This window comes from Cetorhinus maximus, unplaced genomic scaffold (genome assembly GCF_964194155.1).
Source record: "Cetorhinus maximus unplaced genomic scaffold, sCetMax3.hap1.1 HAP1_SCAFFOLD_2667, whole genome shotgun sequence".
NCBI lineage: Eukaryota > Metazoa > Chordata > Chondrichthyes > Lamniformes > Cetorhinidae > Cetorhinus > Cetorhinus maximus.
In genome coordinates, this window is record NW_027598600.1 from 1 (window position 1) to 16407 (window position 16407).

General features: G+C 53.7%; 2 protein-coding genes across 2 annotated transcripts in view; one reads left to right on the forward strand and one right to left on the reverse strand.

Moving 5' to 3' along the window:
• Positions 1–2117: 2117 nt before the first annotated feature.
• On the forward strand, positions 2118–7157 carry LOC144677546 (protein lifeguard 1-like). The gene is made up of 3 exons (XM_078537614.1): positions 2118–2369; positions 5352–5495; positions 6671–7157. The coding sequence occupies exons 1-3, from the start codon at positions 2118–2120 to the stop codon at positions 6815–6817; spliced, it is 543 nt and encodes a 180-aa protein (XP_078393740.1). The 3' UTR covers positions 6818–7157.
• A 3151-nt stretch (positions 7158–10308) lies between these two features.
• parp2 (poly (ADP-ribose) polymerase 2) overlaps positions 10309–16407 on the reverse strand; it is a gene marked incomplete at its 5' end in the record, with an annotated part of 28614 nt that continues 22515 nt past the window's right edge. The window contains one exon of the mRNA XM_078537615.1: positions 10309–10528. Coding sequence (XP_078393741.1) covers positions 10369–10528 — 160 coding nt within the window. The remainder of the gene's footprint in view (positions 10529–16407) is intronic.

A 16407-nucleotide genomic window follows, 5' to 3' on the forward strand; every position in this document is an offset into this window, starting at 1 on the left:
CCTCAACCCCTTCTCCAGACCCCCACCCCCTCAGCCCCTCCTCCAGACCCCCACCCCCTCAATCCCTCCTCCAGACCCCCACCCCCTCAATCCCTCCTCCAGACCCCCACCACCTCAATCCCTCCTCCAGACCCCCACCTCCTCAACCCCTCCTCCAGACTCCCACCCCCTCAACTCCTCCTCCAGACCCCCACCCCCTCCTCCAGACCCGCACCCCCTCAACCCCTCCTCCAGACCCGCACCCCCTCAACCCCTCCTCCAGACCCCCACACCCTCAACACCTCCTCCAGACCCCCACCCCTCAACCCCTCCTCCACCCCCGCACCCCCTCAACCCTTCCTCCACACCCACACTCCCTCAACACCTCCTCCACACCCCCACCCCCTCCACCCCTCCACACCCCTCAACCCCTCCACCCCCTTCAACCCCTCCACTCCCTCAACACCCCCTCAACCCCTCCACTCCCCCAACCCCACCACCACCTCAACCCCTCCCAAACCCCCCCCTTCCCACCCCCTCAACTCCCCCCACTCCCACATGGATTTACACAAACCAAGAGCAGGCGCTACTCTCTCCTGTGCGATCCCGTCTAAACTCATAAAGATTAGGCGCCAGGAGTAGGCCATTCGGCCCCTCGGGCCTACTCGTTCCCCCATTCGATGCGATCGTGGCTGATCTGACTGTGACCTCAACTCCACCTTCCTGCCTGTCCCTCTCCCTCCTGTCCCTCCCCCCATAAACCTCGACTCCCCTCGTCGATCAAAACTCTGTCTAACTCGGCCTCGGATATATTCAGTGACCCGGCCTCTGCTGTTCTCTGGGGGGGAGAGAATCCCACAGACTGACCCCCCTCAGAGAGAAAGAAATTGCTCCTCGTTCATAAGGATGGCCCCAAGGGATGAGGAACTTCAGTGACGTGGGTGGGTGGGTGAGTGGGGGAAGTGGGAGCTGTTCATCTTGGCGCAGAGAAGGTCGAGAGGAGGTTTTATGGAGGCGTTCAAAATTGTGAGGGGTCTGGGCAGAGTTGATAGGGGGGAAAACCGCTCCCGTCGGCAGAAGGATGGAGAGCCAGGGGGCGCCGATTTGAGGGGGACGGGCAAAAAGAATCATCGGAGACGCGAGGAGAAACCTATTTGGGCGGCGAGCGGTTAGGATGTGGAGTGCGGTGCCTGAGAGTGCGGGGGAGGCAGGTTCAATCGGGGGCATTCAAGAGGGAGTCAGATTGCTACCTGAAAAGGAAGAATGTGGAGGACGATGGTCGGGGGCGGTGGGGGAGTGAGGGGGGGGGGGGGATTTAAATTCATAATCATAAATCTGGAATTGGAATTAGGAAGCCAGTTTCAGTCACAGGGACCGTGACAATCATCATCGATTGTCGTAAAAAAAACACCCCATCTGGTTCAAGAACTCTCTACTTCAGAGAGCCAGCACAGACATGATGGACTGAATGGCCTCCTAGTGTGCTAGGATAACCATTCTAGCCTTCCCTTCCATCTTAAATGGGAGACTGCTGACTTGGAGATTAGTGCTAGATTCCAACCCCACGAGGGGGGGAAACATCCTCTCAGCATCCACCCTGTCAAGCACCCACCCCACCCCACCCTCAGGATCTTACCTGTTTCCATAAGATCACCTCTCGTTCTTCTGAACTCCAATGGGTACCGGCCCAACCTGCTCAACCTTTCCCCATGAGACAAACCCCCCCACTTCATCCCGGGAATCGGCCGAGTGAACCTTCTCTGAACAGCTTCCAGCGCAAGTACGTTCCCCCCTTAAGTAAGGAGACCAGAACTCTACGCAGTACTTCGGCTGCAGACTCGCCAACGCCCTGTCCAGTTGTAGCAAGACTTCCCGACTTTTATGCTCCACACCCCCCTGCAATAAAGGCCGACACTCCATGCGCCCTCCTCGTTGCTTGCTGTACCTGCGTACTGACTTTTTTGTGATTCATGCCCCAGGACACCCAGGTCCTTCGGTACCGCAGCATTCCCGGATTTGCCACGACGAGTGCTGGGGATCGAAGCTTGAGGGCTTGTTTCCGATGGGCAACTGGTACAGAGGACTCCCTGGGGCTGGGGTGCGGTGGGGTGGGAGTGGGTGAGGGGGAAGAGCGCAGGATGCGGGCAGGAGACCCCTTGCCTGACCAGCCGAGCCTCGTGCCCACCGCCAGCCGCCAGAAGCTGCCGCCGGTCTCCGCTGCCTTTTCTCACCCTCCTCTGCCCTTCTCTCCTACCCGCCAGGCCATTCTGACGCTCAGCCTCTCCTACATGGTCGGGGTGATCGCCTCCACCTACAGCACCTCCTCCGTCATGATCGCTCTGGGCTCCACAGTGGCTGTCTGCTTCGCAGTCATCCTCTTTGCCAGTCAGGTGAGCAGAAGTCAGGCTGGGTGGGGGTTGGGGGGGGGGTGGGTGCAATGGGAAGGGTGGGGAAGTCAACAGTCCATCCACGACAGCACCTTCCAAACCCACGGCCGCTAGAAGGACCAAGGGCAGCAGACGCACGGGGAACACCACCACCTGGAAGATCCCCCTCCGACCCACACTCGCCGTCCCGACCTGGAAATATATCGACGGCTCCTTCACTGTCGCCGGGTCAAAATCCTGGGAACTCCCTCCCCAACAGCACGGCGGGTGTACCTACACCGCACGGACTACAGTGGTTCGAGAAGGCGGCTCACCCACCACCTTCTCGAGGGGGCAATTAGGGAGGGGCATCAAATGCTGGGTCTGGCCCAGCGACGTTCACAACCAAGGAGTGAATAAGACAGCTAAAGCTGGAGTCAGTGCCATCTCCCCTCCGGTGTAGTGGCACCAATCTGCGTCCTGGGAGATTCTACAGGGTGAGGTTAAAAATCAGAAGGACGATGGTTTCCATTATCCTTAATGTCAAATGCCATTGAGGGTAATGACTACTCTCGGTCACTCTCGCTGAGAGATGTCCCCATTGAGGGTAATGACTACTCTCGGTCACTCTCACTCAGAGATGTCCCCATTGAGGGTAATGACTACTCTCAGTCACTCTCACTCAGAGATGTCCCCATTGAGGGTAATGACTACTCTCGGTCATTCTCACTGAGAGATGTCACCATTGAGGGTAATGACTACTCTCAGTCACTCTCACTCAGAGATGTCCCCATTGAGGGTAATGACTACTCTCGGTCACTCTCACTCAGAGATGTCACCATTGAGGGTAATGACTACTCTCGGTCATTCTCACTGAGAGATGTCACCATTGAGGGTAATGACTACTCTCAGTCACTCTCACTCAGAGATGTCCCCATTGAGGGTAATGACTACTCTCAGTCACTCTCACTGAGAGATGTCACCATTGAGGGTAATGACTACTCTCGGTCATTCTCACTGAGAGATGTCACCATTGAGGGTAATGACTACTCTCGGTCATTCTCACTGAGAGATGTCACCATTGAGGGTAATGACTACTCTCAGTCATTCTCACTGAGAGATGTCCCCATTGAGGGTAAAGACTACTCTCAGTCACTCTCACTGAGAGATGTCACCATTGAGGGTAATGACTACTCTCGGTCATTCTCACTGAGAGATGTCACCATTGAGGGTAATGACTACTCTCGGTCATTCTCACTGAGAGATGTCACCACTGAGGGTAATGATTACTCTCGGTCATTCTCACTGAGAGATGTCCCCATTGAGGGTAAAGACTACTCTCAGTCACTCTCACTGAGAGATGTCCCCATTGAGGGTAATGGCTACTCTCGGTCACTCTCACTGAAATGTCCCCATTGAGGGTAAAGACTACTCTCCGTCACTCTCACTCAGAGATGTCCCCATTGAGGGTAATGACTACTCTCAGTCACTCTCACTGAGAGATGTCCCCATTGAGGGTAATGACTACTCTCAGTCACTCTCACTGGGAGATGTCCCCATTGAGGGTAAAGACTACTCTCGGTCACTCTCACTGAGAGATGTCCCCATTGAGGGTAATGACTACTCTCAGTCACTCTCACTGAGAGATATCCCCATTGAGGGTAAAAACTACTCTCAGTCACTCTCGCTGAGAGATGTCCCCATTGAGTGTAAAGACTACTCTCGGTCACTCTCGCTGACAGATGTCCCCATTGAGGGTAACGACTACTCTCGGTCACTCCCTCTTTTTCCGGGAGATGTTCCCATTGAGAGTAATGGCTGCTCTCAGTCACTCCCTCTCTTTCTGGGAGATGTTCCCATTGAGAGTGATGGCTGCTCCTGGTCACTCCTTCTTTCTGGGAGATGTCTCCATTGAGAGTAATGGCTGCTCACGGTCACTCCCTCTCTTTCTGCGAGATGTCCCCATTGGGGGGTAATGGCTGCTCTCGGTCACTCCCTCTTTCTGAGAGATGTTCCCATTGAGAGTAATGGCTGCTCCTGGTCACTCCCTCTTTCTGGGAGATGTTCCCATTGAGAGTGATGGCTGCTCCTGGTCACTCCCTCTTTCTGGGAGACGTCCCCATTGAGAGTAATGGCTGCTCACGGTCACTGCCTGTTTCCGGGAGATATCCCCATTGAGAGCAATGGCTGCTCACGGTCACTCCCTGTTTCCGGGAGATATCCCCATTGAGAGTGATGGCTACTCTCGGTCACTCCCTCTTTCTGGGAGATGTCCCCATTGAGGGTAATGGCTGCTCCTGGTCACTTCCTGTTTCTGGGAGATATCCCCATTGAGAGTGATGGCTACTCTTGGTCACTCCCTCTTTCTGGGAGATGTCCCCATTGAGAGTGATGGCTGCTCCTGGTCACTCCCTGTTTCTGGGAGATGTCTCCATTGAGAGTGATGGCTGCTCCCGGTCACTATCTGGGGTGGTGCTACCCGACCCTTTACCCCCTCGTGACCACTTGTGGAGCAAGTGCGGCGGTGAGGGTGGGTGTGGGGGTGGGGTTCCCCTTTCAGGCTGTCGAGCAGGTCGCGAGGTTGAGTGCGGCGGCAAGTGTTGAAGCTGCAATTGACCCTACCATTCCGCAGCTTTCCTCTCGCAGCAGGAACCTGACCTCGAGGGTCTGTCCATTCATCCAGGCCCACCAATAGAGGGGGGGGGGGGGTAAGAAACCCCCTCGAGGATTGAACGGTGCCTCGCGGCCGAGCTCCACCCATCGCTGCCGCGGGGCTCCCCCATCTCGTGCCCCCACTGGAGGTCGGGACCCGCAGGTTAGAAAGCCCCGATCTGGGGGCTCGTCCTGCACTGTGAACAAAGTTGCACTCGCTCAGCAGTCTCTCCTCCGGTATGCGTGTATCTGAGGAGACCTCCCATCTCTGCCGCTGGCTGATGACTCCATAGCCCCATCACTCACGCTCTCTCTCTTTCTCTCTCTGTCTCTCCCCACCTTCCGTCTCCGCAGACCCGGTTCGACTTCACCCTGTGCTACGGCTTCCTCCTGGTCTCCTCCATCGTCCTCTTCATGTTCGGCTTCTTCTGCATCTTCTTCTACAGCCGCATAATGGAAATCGTCTACGGCTCACTGGGAGCCCTGCTCTTCTCCGTCGTAAGTAGACCCCGGCCCCTTCCACCAGCACCAGCCCCAATTCCCCCCCTCCCCGCCCCGACTACCAACCCCCACCCACCCCGCCGCATCCTGCAATCATCATCGGACCCACATGTCTTTGCTGAAGACGGGGAGGTTGAACTCGCCGCCTGTCCCCGTGGGTTAATGCCCACCAGGGTGCAGAGTCGAGCTGCTACTAAGACAGGGAGATTGCCCGGGCATCAATCTCAGAGAGTTGGGGATGGAAGCGGAGGAGCAAAGGGGTCGGAAGTAGGAAGAAGGGGATGGCCGACCAAGCCAAAGCAGTGATCTCCTGCTCGCTGTCTCCTGACAGCTGCTGGGACAAGCGAGCAACTGAGAAGGTGACGGGACTTGCAGGTTTCGGGCTAAAGCACAGGGTTAGATACAGAGTAAATCTCCCTCTACACTGTGCCCCATCAAACACTCCCAGGACAGGTACAGCACGGGGTTAGATACAGAGTAAAGCTCCCTCTACACTGTCCCCATCAAACACTCCCAGGACAGGTACAGCACGGGGTTAGATACAGAGTAAAGCTCCCTCTACACTGTCCCCATCAAACACTCCCAGGACAGGTACAGCACGGGGGTTAGATACAGAGTAAAGCTCCCTCTACACCGTCCCCATCAAACACTCCCAGGACAGGTACAGCAAGGGGGTTAGATACAGAGTAAAGCTCCCTCTACACCGTCCCCATCAAACACTCCCAGGACAGGTACAGCACGGGGTTAGATATAGAGTATAGCTCCCTCTACACTGTCCCCATCAAACACTCCCAGGACAGGAACAGCACGGGGTTAGACACAGAGTAAAGCTCCCTCCACACCGTCCACATCAAACACTCCCAGGGCAGGGACAGCACGGGGTTAGATACAGAGTAAAGCTCCCTCTACACTGTCCCCATCAAACACTCCCAGGACAGGTACAGCACGGGGTTAGATACAGAGTAAAGCTCCCTCTACACTATCCCCATCAAACATTCCCAGGACAGGTACAGCACGGGGTTAGGCAGAGACTAACCGTCCCCATTCCCTTACCCATGAGAAGGGTAGCATTCATTCCTTCTGCCCGGAGCTCAGGGTGGGTGTCCACATGCCTGACCCAGCACGGAGCTCTCCCTGAGAAGCTTTGCCCACTTCTTCGTCCTGTCTTGCAGTTCCTGGCCGCCGACATTCAGCTCATCCTGGCCAAGCATCGCTACAGCCTGAGCCCCGAGGAGTACATCTTTAGCGCACTGATCCTCTACCTGGACATCATCAACATCTTCCTGTACATCCTGATGATCGTCGGAAGTGACCGCTAGCTCTCGAAGGGGCGCTGGGGTGGAGCGCGGGCAGAGAGAGAGAGGAGAGGGATGGCTGAACCTCGAGATACGGCAGGCACGTGGGTGGGTGGGGGGCCTGATCTTCTCACGTTATCCTCTCGCTAACCCACCATAGAAAGATCTTGCCCCCACCGCCACCCGCCTCAGATGCGGTTCCCCTGCAACCGTGCCCTACGCTTCACCCTCCGGGGTTGGATCCACTTGCCCATTGGAAATTTCTGTTGACGCTCGATGGGTTGTACCTCGTCTCCCATGCACACCCAAAGGAGCGTCGTGCTCCTGGTATTATTATTATTAATAAAGTATTTTGTAAATCCAGAACAGCTGAGACAAGTGTTTCTTCGCCGACTCGGGGTTTAGGGCTGCCCAACGTCCCCTCGGGTTACGCCAGAGTCCCGAGTGCCGCCGGGGAAGGGAGAGTGGGCAGGATAAGTCCACGTGACAACTGGCAGGAGCCAATCTGTGCTCAGCTCATGCCCACCACACTCCCGCAACACAAGCACCGATTGGGTGGCTCGGTCACTCTCCTCGTGCTCTGATTGGACGGCGTTCTCTCTCCCCGCGCTCCGATTGGACGGTGCTCACTCTTTCTCTCTCCCCGCGCTCCGATTGGACGGTGCTGACTCTTTCTCTCTCCCCGTGCTCCGATTGGACGGTCCGCACTCTCTCTCTCTCTCTCTCTCCCCGCGCTCTGATTGGATGGTGCTCACTCTTTCTCTCTCCCCACGCTCCGATCGGACGGTCCTCACTCTCTCTCTCTCTCCCCACGCTCCAATTTGACTGCGCACTCTTTCTCTCTCCCTGCACGCTGATTGGACTGTGCTCACTCTCTCTCCCCGCACTCTGATTGGACGGTGCTCTCTCTCTCTCTCTCTCCCCGCACTCCGATTGGACGGTGCTCTCTCTCTCTCCCCGCACTCTGATTGGACGGTGCTCTCTCTCTCTCCCCGCACTCTGATTGGACGGTGCTCTCTCTCTCTCTCTCTCCCCGCACTCCGATTGGACGGTGCTCTCTCTCTCTCCCCGCACTCTGATTGGACGGTGCTCTCTCTCTCTCTCTCCCCGCACTCCGATTGGACGGTGCTGTCTCTCTCTCTCTCTCCCCGCACTCCAATTGGACGGTGCTCTCACTCTCTCCCCGCACTCCGATTGGACGGTGCTGTCTCTCTCTCTCTCTCTCCCCGCACTCCGATTGGACGGTGCTGTCTCTCTCTCCCTCTCTCCCCGCACTCCGATTGGACGGTGCTCTCTCACTCTCCCCTCACACTCAGACTGGACGGTACAATTACTCAGAGCACACAAAGCCACTTTTTAAAAATTGTCAAGACCTTTTAATCAAAATGCTGCGGTTTTTTTAATCTGCTGAAGAGTACGGAGCGTAAAGGGTATCCAGCAGCCGCCGGACATCGCGTCAGACACACCACTTGAAGCTTGTAACCTTGAATCGTCCACATCATCTACATCGTTAAACGCCCAATCGGTGGCAAAAAAAAACGACGCGTTCCCAATCGGATGCTGCTCGACTGTCGGCCGTTTCCGCTCCCCACCCACCCCCCCGAAGCCCCCTTTTTCAACCAGACATACAAAAAATATTGAAAATAAGTTCAAAGAAAATGTCACACACGAAACAAAAACAAACCACCTTTTGTAAACGTCCCGACGATTTCTGGCCGGGGTTGGGCGCGTGGCTGCGAGCCGGAGATTGACCCTCAGTTCCCCAAGAGCCCAGGTCGATCCTGGAGGGTGGGCAACCCTCGTCGCGCCACCTGCCCACACCCTTCACCATCCCCCCCACCCTCTCCCCACGACAACCACCACCCTCCCCTCCACCTCCTGCAGGGGTGTCCCTCAGGTGTACCTGAGAGAGCTACACGCCGCCCAGAGGGGAGACTTGCATTCACGTAGCACCTTTCGCAGCCTCGAGACGCCTCCCACCCCCGACCCTCTCACCCGCCCCCCCGCCAACAAAGCTCCTCGCAACCGATGGTGTCGCCACGGCGACCCCATTTGCACCACCAAACACGGTCCCGGCTTTGGTCACGCCGGCCAAGGGGTAAATACCGGGGCCCCCAGGACGCCTCCCTCCACCACCACCCCCACCCCCCCCCCACCCCCAGCTCTTCTTCCAATGGCAGCCGTGGAACTCCTGGCGTCCGTTTGGATCCAGAGTGAACAGGAGGCAAAGAAGCCAGTCCCACAATGGCGCCCACAGTGACGGGAGCCGGAGGGGAGTACAGAAAGAACGTGGTGAGTGGGTTTTCCGAATGCCAATTCTTCCTGAAGGTGGAAGCCTGGAATATGTTTAGGCCCCCTCCCCCGTTTTTTTAAAATTTAGGTTGATGTCCTCCAAAAGTACAGAACACCGGCGCGGGTTGGGGAGGAAGAGGAAGTCTTCTTGCAGGGGTTATAACATCGGAGGATGTCCTCCAAAAGTACAGAACACCGACGTGGGTTGAGGGAAGAGGAAGTCTTCTTGCAGGGGTTATAACATCACAGGATGTCCTCCAAAAGTACAGAACTCCAGCGTGGGTTGGGGAGGTTGGGGAAGTCTTCTTGCAGGGGTTATAACATCGGAGGATGTCCTCCAAAAGTACAGAACACCGACGTGGGTTGAGGGAAGAGGAAGTCTTCTTGCAGGGGTTATAACATCACAGGATGTCCTCCAAAAGTACAGAACGCCGGCGTGGGTTGGGGAGGAAGAGGAAGTTTTCTTGCAGGGGTTATAACATTACAAGATGTCCTCCAAAAGTACAGAACACCGGCACGGGTTGGGGAGGAAGAGGAAGTCTTCTTGCAGGGGTTATAACATCGGAGGATGTCCTCCAAAAGTACAGAACTCCGGCGTGGGTTGGGGAGGTTGGGGAAGTCTTCTTGCAGGGTTTACAACATCGGAGGATGTCCTCCAAAAGTACAGGACACCAACGTGGGTTGAGGGAAGAGGAAGTCTTCTTGCAGGGGTTATAACATCACAGGATGTCCTCCAAAAGTACAGAACTCCAGCGTGGGTTGTTGGGGGGGTGGCGCGGAGGAAGAGAGCAAGTCCTCTTGCAGGGGGTCACAACATCGCAGTGATGTTTACGTGCCATGTTAATCGGGCGAGCGGTATAAACCACAGCCGGGAAACTAGCGTTCCTCCGGACCTCTGCTGCCTGCACATCCCCTTACCTCGCAACAAACCCCACACCCGACCCCCGCCACCACACCTCACGCTCCCTGACCGCCTCCCAGCCAGGTTCATGCCTCAATCTTCAAACACCCATTCTTGTTTTCCAATTCCTCCAACCCCCACCCACCAGCCCACCTCCTTTAAGACTCTCCTTAAGACCTATGCCCGCCACCCACCCCCCTCCACCCAGCTTTCGCTCGGCTGTCCGAGGGGCTCCTCTGCCCGGCCTGGTGTCTTGTTCTGCTCGGTAACAATCTTGTGAAGGCACTTGGGGGGGAGGGGGGGCTGTTTCGCTTTTAAAAGGTGCCAAACGAATGCGAGTTGTTTTTGTTGCTGTGCTGCCTGTCGCGCCGCAGGTGGTTGCTCACCACAGCGAGGCGAAGTTAAACCGGACCTTGAGCAGGTATCTCATGTGGACCTGCGTCGGATTGTAGACCACGTACTCGTTGTAGTTCAGGGTGTAGCCATTCTGGTTCTCCACCCCGGTCTCCGTCACAGGGCCCATGGGAACCAGTGCGCCGTTACTGCACGAGACGTTGGGGGGGGTCGAGGGGAGGGGAGGCGGGAGGGGTCCGAGGGGAGGGGAGGCGGGAGGGGTCCGAGGGGAGGGGAGGCGGGAGGGGTCCGAGGGGAGGGGAGGCGGGAGGGGTCCGAGGGGAGGGGAGGCGGGAGGGGTCCGAGGGGAGGGGAGGCGGGAGGGGTCCGAGGGGAGGGGAGGCGGGAGGGGTCCGAGGGGAGGGGAGGCGGGAGGGGTCCGAGGGGAGGGGAGGCGGGAGGGGTCCGAGGGGAGGGGAGGCGGGAGGGGTCCGAGGGGAGGGGAGGCGGGAGGGGTCCGAGGGGAGGGGAGGCGGGAGGGGTCCGAGGGGAGGGGAGGCGGGGGGGGGGGGCAAGGGGAGGGGGCAGGGTTGGGGCCGAGGGGAGGGACAGAGAGAAAAACGGCAGAAGGAGAGGGGGGGTGGGGGAAAGAGAGAGAGAGAGAGAAAAAACACAAAAAACATGTTAAAAGGAAAACAGGAGCGGGGAATTCCAGCTACAAAATCCGCCGGGAAGCATAACCTCAGCAAATCTGGCGGAAAATCCGTAAAATCCTCGCTGTCACGGGGATAGTCCCCTGTCACGGAGCGAAGGGGGTGTCCAGCTGGGCTGTGACACCCCATGGGTGCTCTCTCTCTTTCCAAAATGGCGGCACCGTGGCAACGTCGCAAAGTGCATCAGCCTATCTGCACACAGAAAGATCCCACAGTACAGCGGAGCCCGTCATCCGAGCTCTTTTTCCAATCGCTCGGGCCGAGGGATGAAACGTTGGGCCAGGAGACATTCTCCTCCCGTCCTTTATTCTTTCCTGGGATGTGGGCGTCGCCGGCGAGGCCCCAGCGTTTCCCGCCCGCCCCTTAATTGCCCCTCGATCCCAGTGTCTTGGTCGGCCATTTCGACCAAGGGGCAGGTAACAGTCGACCACATTGGCTGTCCTACAACGAGTGCAGCCGAGTGCATGCCTGGGAGTTTGGTGAGTGGGGGAGTTCGGGGAGGAGGGGTAGGAGGTCTTCCTTAATTTCTGCCTTTTCTGACTTTTTTGCCCTGTAAAGAATTAGTTCTTACTCTACTACAGGGAAAGGGGCTAGCTGTTTGGTGAACAACTAGTAATTGGTTAACATCTATTCTATTTTAAAGGTTTAAAATAGTACAGGAACAGGTGGTAAGGTTAACAAGATACATAAAAAAAGGTGAACAATTAAGTAATATAGCTAAGTAGTTAATTAAATCACATTAAGGACGTGTGGCTCAGTTCATAGCACCCTCGCCTTTAAATCAGAGGGTTGTGGGTTCATGTCCCACTCCCGGAAACCAAGAACTGTGATTGTACTCAAAAGAGTTGCAAGCTGTGACTGTTGATAACTCAAAAGAGTTTAAGGACGGCAGGACAGGTGACATGTCATGGCTGCAGCATGTGGGTGCTCCTGGAGGCCAGTGTGATGCAGGACAAACATGCTTGCTCTAAGTTTTGCGGCTCCAGGAACTTCAGCTCAAGATTCATTGAGCTGGAGGCCGAACTGCAGACACTACAGCACATCAGGGACAAGGGAAAGCTACCCGGATGCTTTGTACCAAGGGGCAAGTCACACCCCTTAGGATAGGGTCTTCAGATTTGGTCAGTGGTCAGGGACAGGAGGGTGTGACTGCAAGTGAGGCTGGTTAGGGGACCCAGAGGGCAGCAGTGCAGGAGCCTTAGCCTCTGCAATTGTCCAATGTGGAGGGGGTGGGGGGTGCGCGTTTGAGGTTCTCACAGCTTGTTTGGATATGAGTAGGGGCTGCAGGGTGGATGAGCTAACTGGCCATGGCACCATGGTACAAGAAGCCTTTCAAGTGGGGGAAGCAAAAGCTTAGTTGTAGGAGGCAGAGGGTGATGACAGAAGGATGCTTTAGTGACTGGAAGCCAGTGTCCAGTGGCGTACCACAGGGATCTGTGCTGGGACCCCTATTATCCATCATTTATATAAATGACATAGATGACTATGTGGGGCGTAGGATTAGTAAGTTCGCGAATGACACAAACATTGGCCGGCTGGTTAACAATGAGGTTGAGTGTCTTGGGCTACAGGAAGATATAGACGGGATGGTCAAATGGGCAGATAAGTGGCAGATGGAATTTAACCCTGAAAAGTGAGAGGTGATACACTTTGGAAGCAGTAATTTGACAAGGAAGTATTCAATGAACGGCATGGCACTAGGAAGTTCTGAGGAACAAAGGGACCTTGGCGTGTGTGTCCATAGATCTCTGAAGGCGGAGGGGCATGTTAGTGGGGTAGTGAAAAAGGCATATGGGACACTTGCCTTTATCAATCGAGGCATAGATTACAAAAATAGGGAGGTCATGTTGGAGTTGTATAGAACCTTGGTGAGGCCACAGCTGGAGTACTGTGTGCAGTTCTGGTCGCCACATTATAGGAAGGATGTGATTGCATTGGAGGGGGTGCAGAGGAGATTCAACAGGATGTTGCCTGGGATGAAACATTTAAGTTATGAAGAGAGGTTGGATAGACTTGGGTTGTTTTCACTGGAGCAGAGAAGACTGAGGGAAGCGACCTGATCGAGGTGTACAAGATTGAGGGGTATGGACAGGGTGGATAGGGAGCAGCTGTTCCCCTTAGTTGAAGGGTCAGTCACAAGGGGACACAAGTTCAAGGTGAGGGGCAGAAGGTTTAGGGGGGATGTGAGGAAAAACTTCTTTTACCCAGAGGGTGGTGAGGGTCTGGAATGCGCTGCCTGGGAGGGTGGTGGAGGCGGGTTGCCTCACATACTTTAAAAAGTACCTGGATGAGCACTCGGCATGTCCTAACATTCAAGGCTAGGGGTCGAGCGCTGGTCAATGGGATTAGGAAGGTAGGTCAGGTGTTTCTCACGTGTCGATGCAGACTCGATGGGCCGAAGGGCCTTTTCTGCACTGTGAGATTCTGTGATTCTGTGAATGTAGTGGTAGTAGGGGGGCAGAATAGCAAGGGGGATTGGCGCTGTACCCTGCAGCAAAGAGCGAGAGTCCAGGCGGCCGCGTTGCCTGCCCAGCGCCAGGGCTCGGACGTCTGCTGAGGGCTGGAGAGGAAATTACAGTGGGAGCGGGGAGGATCCAGCCGCAGTCCATGTAGGTACCAAAGATACTGAGCCTTTAGTTTTGTCCTTATATTATTTTGGTAACCTCTGGGCTTATCTGTTGATTTAGTCTTAGATTTGTTCTCTCTGTCCCTTTCTGTTTATAAGTTCCCGCATTAATACCTCTCTCTCTTGCCTTGTCCCTGCCCAGATTTGATCCTTTGCCCCCACTATTCAGTCTAAAATCCTCTCTAGTTCCCCGAGTAGAGATAAAACTAGGAAATAGGTTCTGCATAAACAGCATGAGGAGCTAGGCACTAAATTAAAAAGTAGAACCTCAAAAGGTAATAATCTCTGAATTAGCCATGCGCAAATTGGCGTAGGGTACATAAAATTATAGAGATGAGTGCGTGGCTCAAAGACTTGTGTGTGGGGGGAGTGGGTTCCAGTTTTGGGGCATTGGCACCAGCACTGGGGGAAATGGGGGCAATACCGCCGGGACGGTCTACACCCGCACCGTACTGGGACCAGTTTTTCTAGTGAGCCACAAAACTCAGGAACTAGAGAGGATTTTAAACTGAATAGTGGGGGGCGGGCAAAGGGTCAAATAGAGTAAAGAGTGGAGACACGGCAAGAGAGAGAGGTATTAATGTGCGAACTTATAAACAGGAAGTTGCCAGAGAGAACAAATCTAAGACTAAATCAAAAGATAAGGCTAGAGGTTACCAAAATAATAAAAGGACAAAACTAAAGGCTCGGTATCTGAATGCACATAGCATTCAAAACAAAATGGAGGGACTGATAGCACAACTAGAAATAAATAAGTACGGCCTGGTAGCCATTCGAGAGATATGGCTGCAGGATGGCATATTGGGACCTGAATTTTGAAGGGTACGTGACACTTGGGAAGGATGAGAAGCTAGGAAAAGGTGGAGGGGTGGCTCTGTCAGTTAACGGTGGTATTAGCACAATAGAGAGGGATGGCCTTAGTTCAGGGAACCAGGATGTGGAAGTGGTTTTGGATAGAGATGAGAAACGATAAAGGCAGGAAGTCACTTGTGGGAGTGACGTACAGGCCCCCCTAACAGTAACCACAGGGTAGGACACAGTATGGGGGAAATAATAACAGGAGCTCGTCAGAAAGCTAATCATGGGGAATTTTAATCGACATGTACACTAGAAAAATCAGATGGACAAAGGTAGCCTCGACGGGGAGTTCATAGAATGTTTTCAGGATAGTTTCTCAGAACTTTCTCGGTTCTGGAGCCAACCAGAAAGCAGGCTGTACTAGACCTGGTATTGTGCAACGAGTTAAGAGTTCATTGATGACCTCCTAGTGAAACGGTCCCAAGGTAAGGTACCAGCGATCATAACATGATTGAATTGTACATTCAGTTTGAGGGAGAGAAGAGTGGGTCTAATAATTGTATTTTAAACTTAAATAAGGGCAAATATGAGGGCATAAAAGCAGAGCTAGCTAAAGTGAACTAGCAAATGTGGTTAAGGGATAGGTCGATAGAGGTGCAGTGGCTGACGTTTAAAGGGGTATTTCAGGGTGCACAGAATAGATATATTCCAACGAGAAAGAAGAAGAATTCCAAGGAGAGGGCCTACCATCTGTGGTTAACTAAAAAAGTCAAAGATAGTATCAAAGTTAAAAAAAAAGCATATAACTGCACAAAGATAGGTGGCAGGTCAGAAGACCAGACAAAGTATAAAAAAAACAGCAAAGAATGACTAAATGATTAATACGGAGGGAAAAATTAGAGTGTGAGAGAAAACTAACCAGTAATATAAAGACAGGTAAATAAGAGTTTCTATAGATATTTTAAAAAGAAAAGAATTAACAAAGTGAGCATTGGTCCTATAGAAAGTGAGTCTGGGGAATTAATAATGGGAGATAAATGGATGGCAGATGAAGTGAACAGGTATTTTGCATCAGTCTTCACTATAGAGGATACAAGTAACATCCCAGAAATAACTGTTAATCAAGAAATGGAAGGGAGGGAGGAACTCAGGAAAATTACAAATCACCGGGAAAGTGGTCCTGAGCAAATTGTTGGAGCTGAGGGCTGACAAGTGCCCGGGTCCTGATGGACTTCATCCTAGGGTCTTGAAAGAAGTGGCTAATGAGATAGTTGATGCTCTGGTTTTAATTTTCCAAAATTCACGAGGTTCGGGGAAGGTTCCGTTAGATTGGAAAGTAGCAAATGTAACTCCTCTATTCAAAAAGGGAGGGAGACAGGAAGCAGAAACTACCGCCCAGTTAGCTTAACATCCGTCATAGGGAAAATGTTAGAAGCTATTCTTAAAGATGTTATGGCAGGGCACTTCGAAATATTCATGGTAATCGGACAGAGTCAACATGACTCTGTGAAAGGGAAACCACGTTTAACCAATTTATTAGAGTTCTTCGAAGGAGTAAGATGTGCTGTGGATAAAGGGGAACCGGTTCGATGTCCAGAAGGCATTCGATAAGGTGCCACAACAAAGGTTGTTGCAAAAAAATAAAAGCTCATGGCGTCGGGGGTAACTTATTGGCATGGATAGAAGATTGGCTGGCTAACAGGAAACCCAGAGTAGGCATAAATGGGTCTTTTTCTGGTTGGCATGATGTAACGAGTGGTGTGCCACAAGGGTCAGCGTTGGGACCTCAACTGTTTATAATTTATATAAATGACTTGGATGAAGGGACCGAAGGTATGGTTGCTAAATTTGTGCTGATGTCACAAAGATAGGTAGGAAAATAAGATGTGAAGACAGCATAAGGAGGCTACAAAGTGACACAGATAGGTTAAGTGAGTGGGCGAAGATCTGG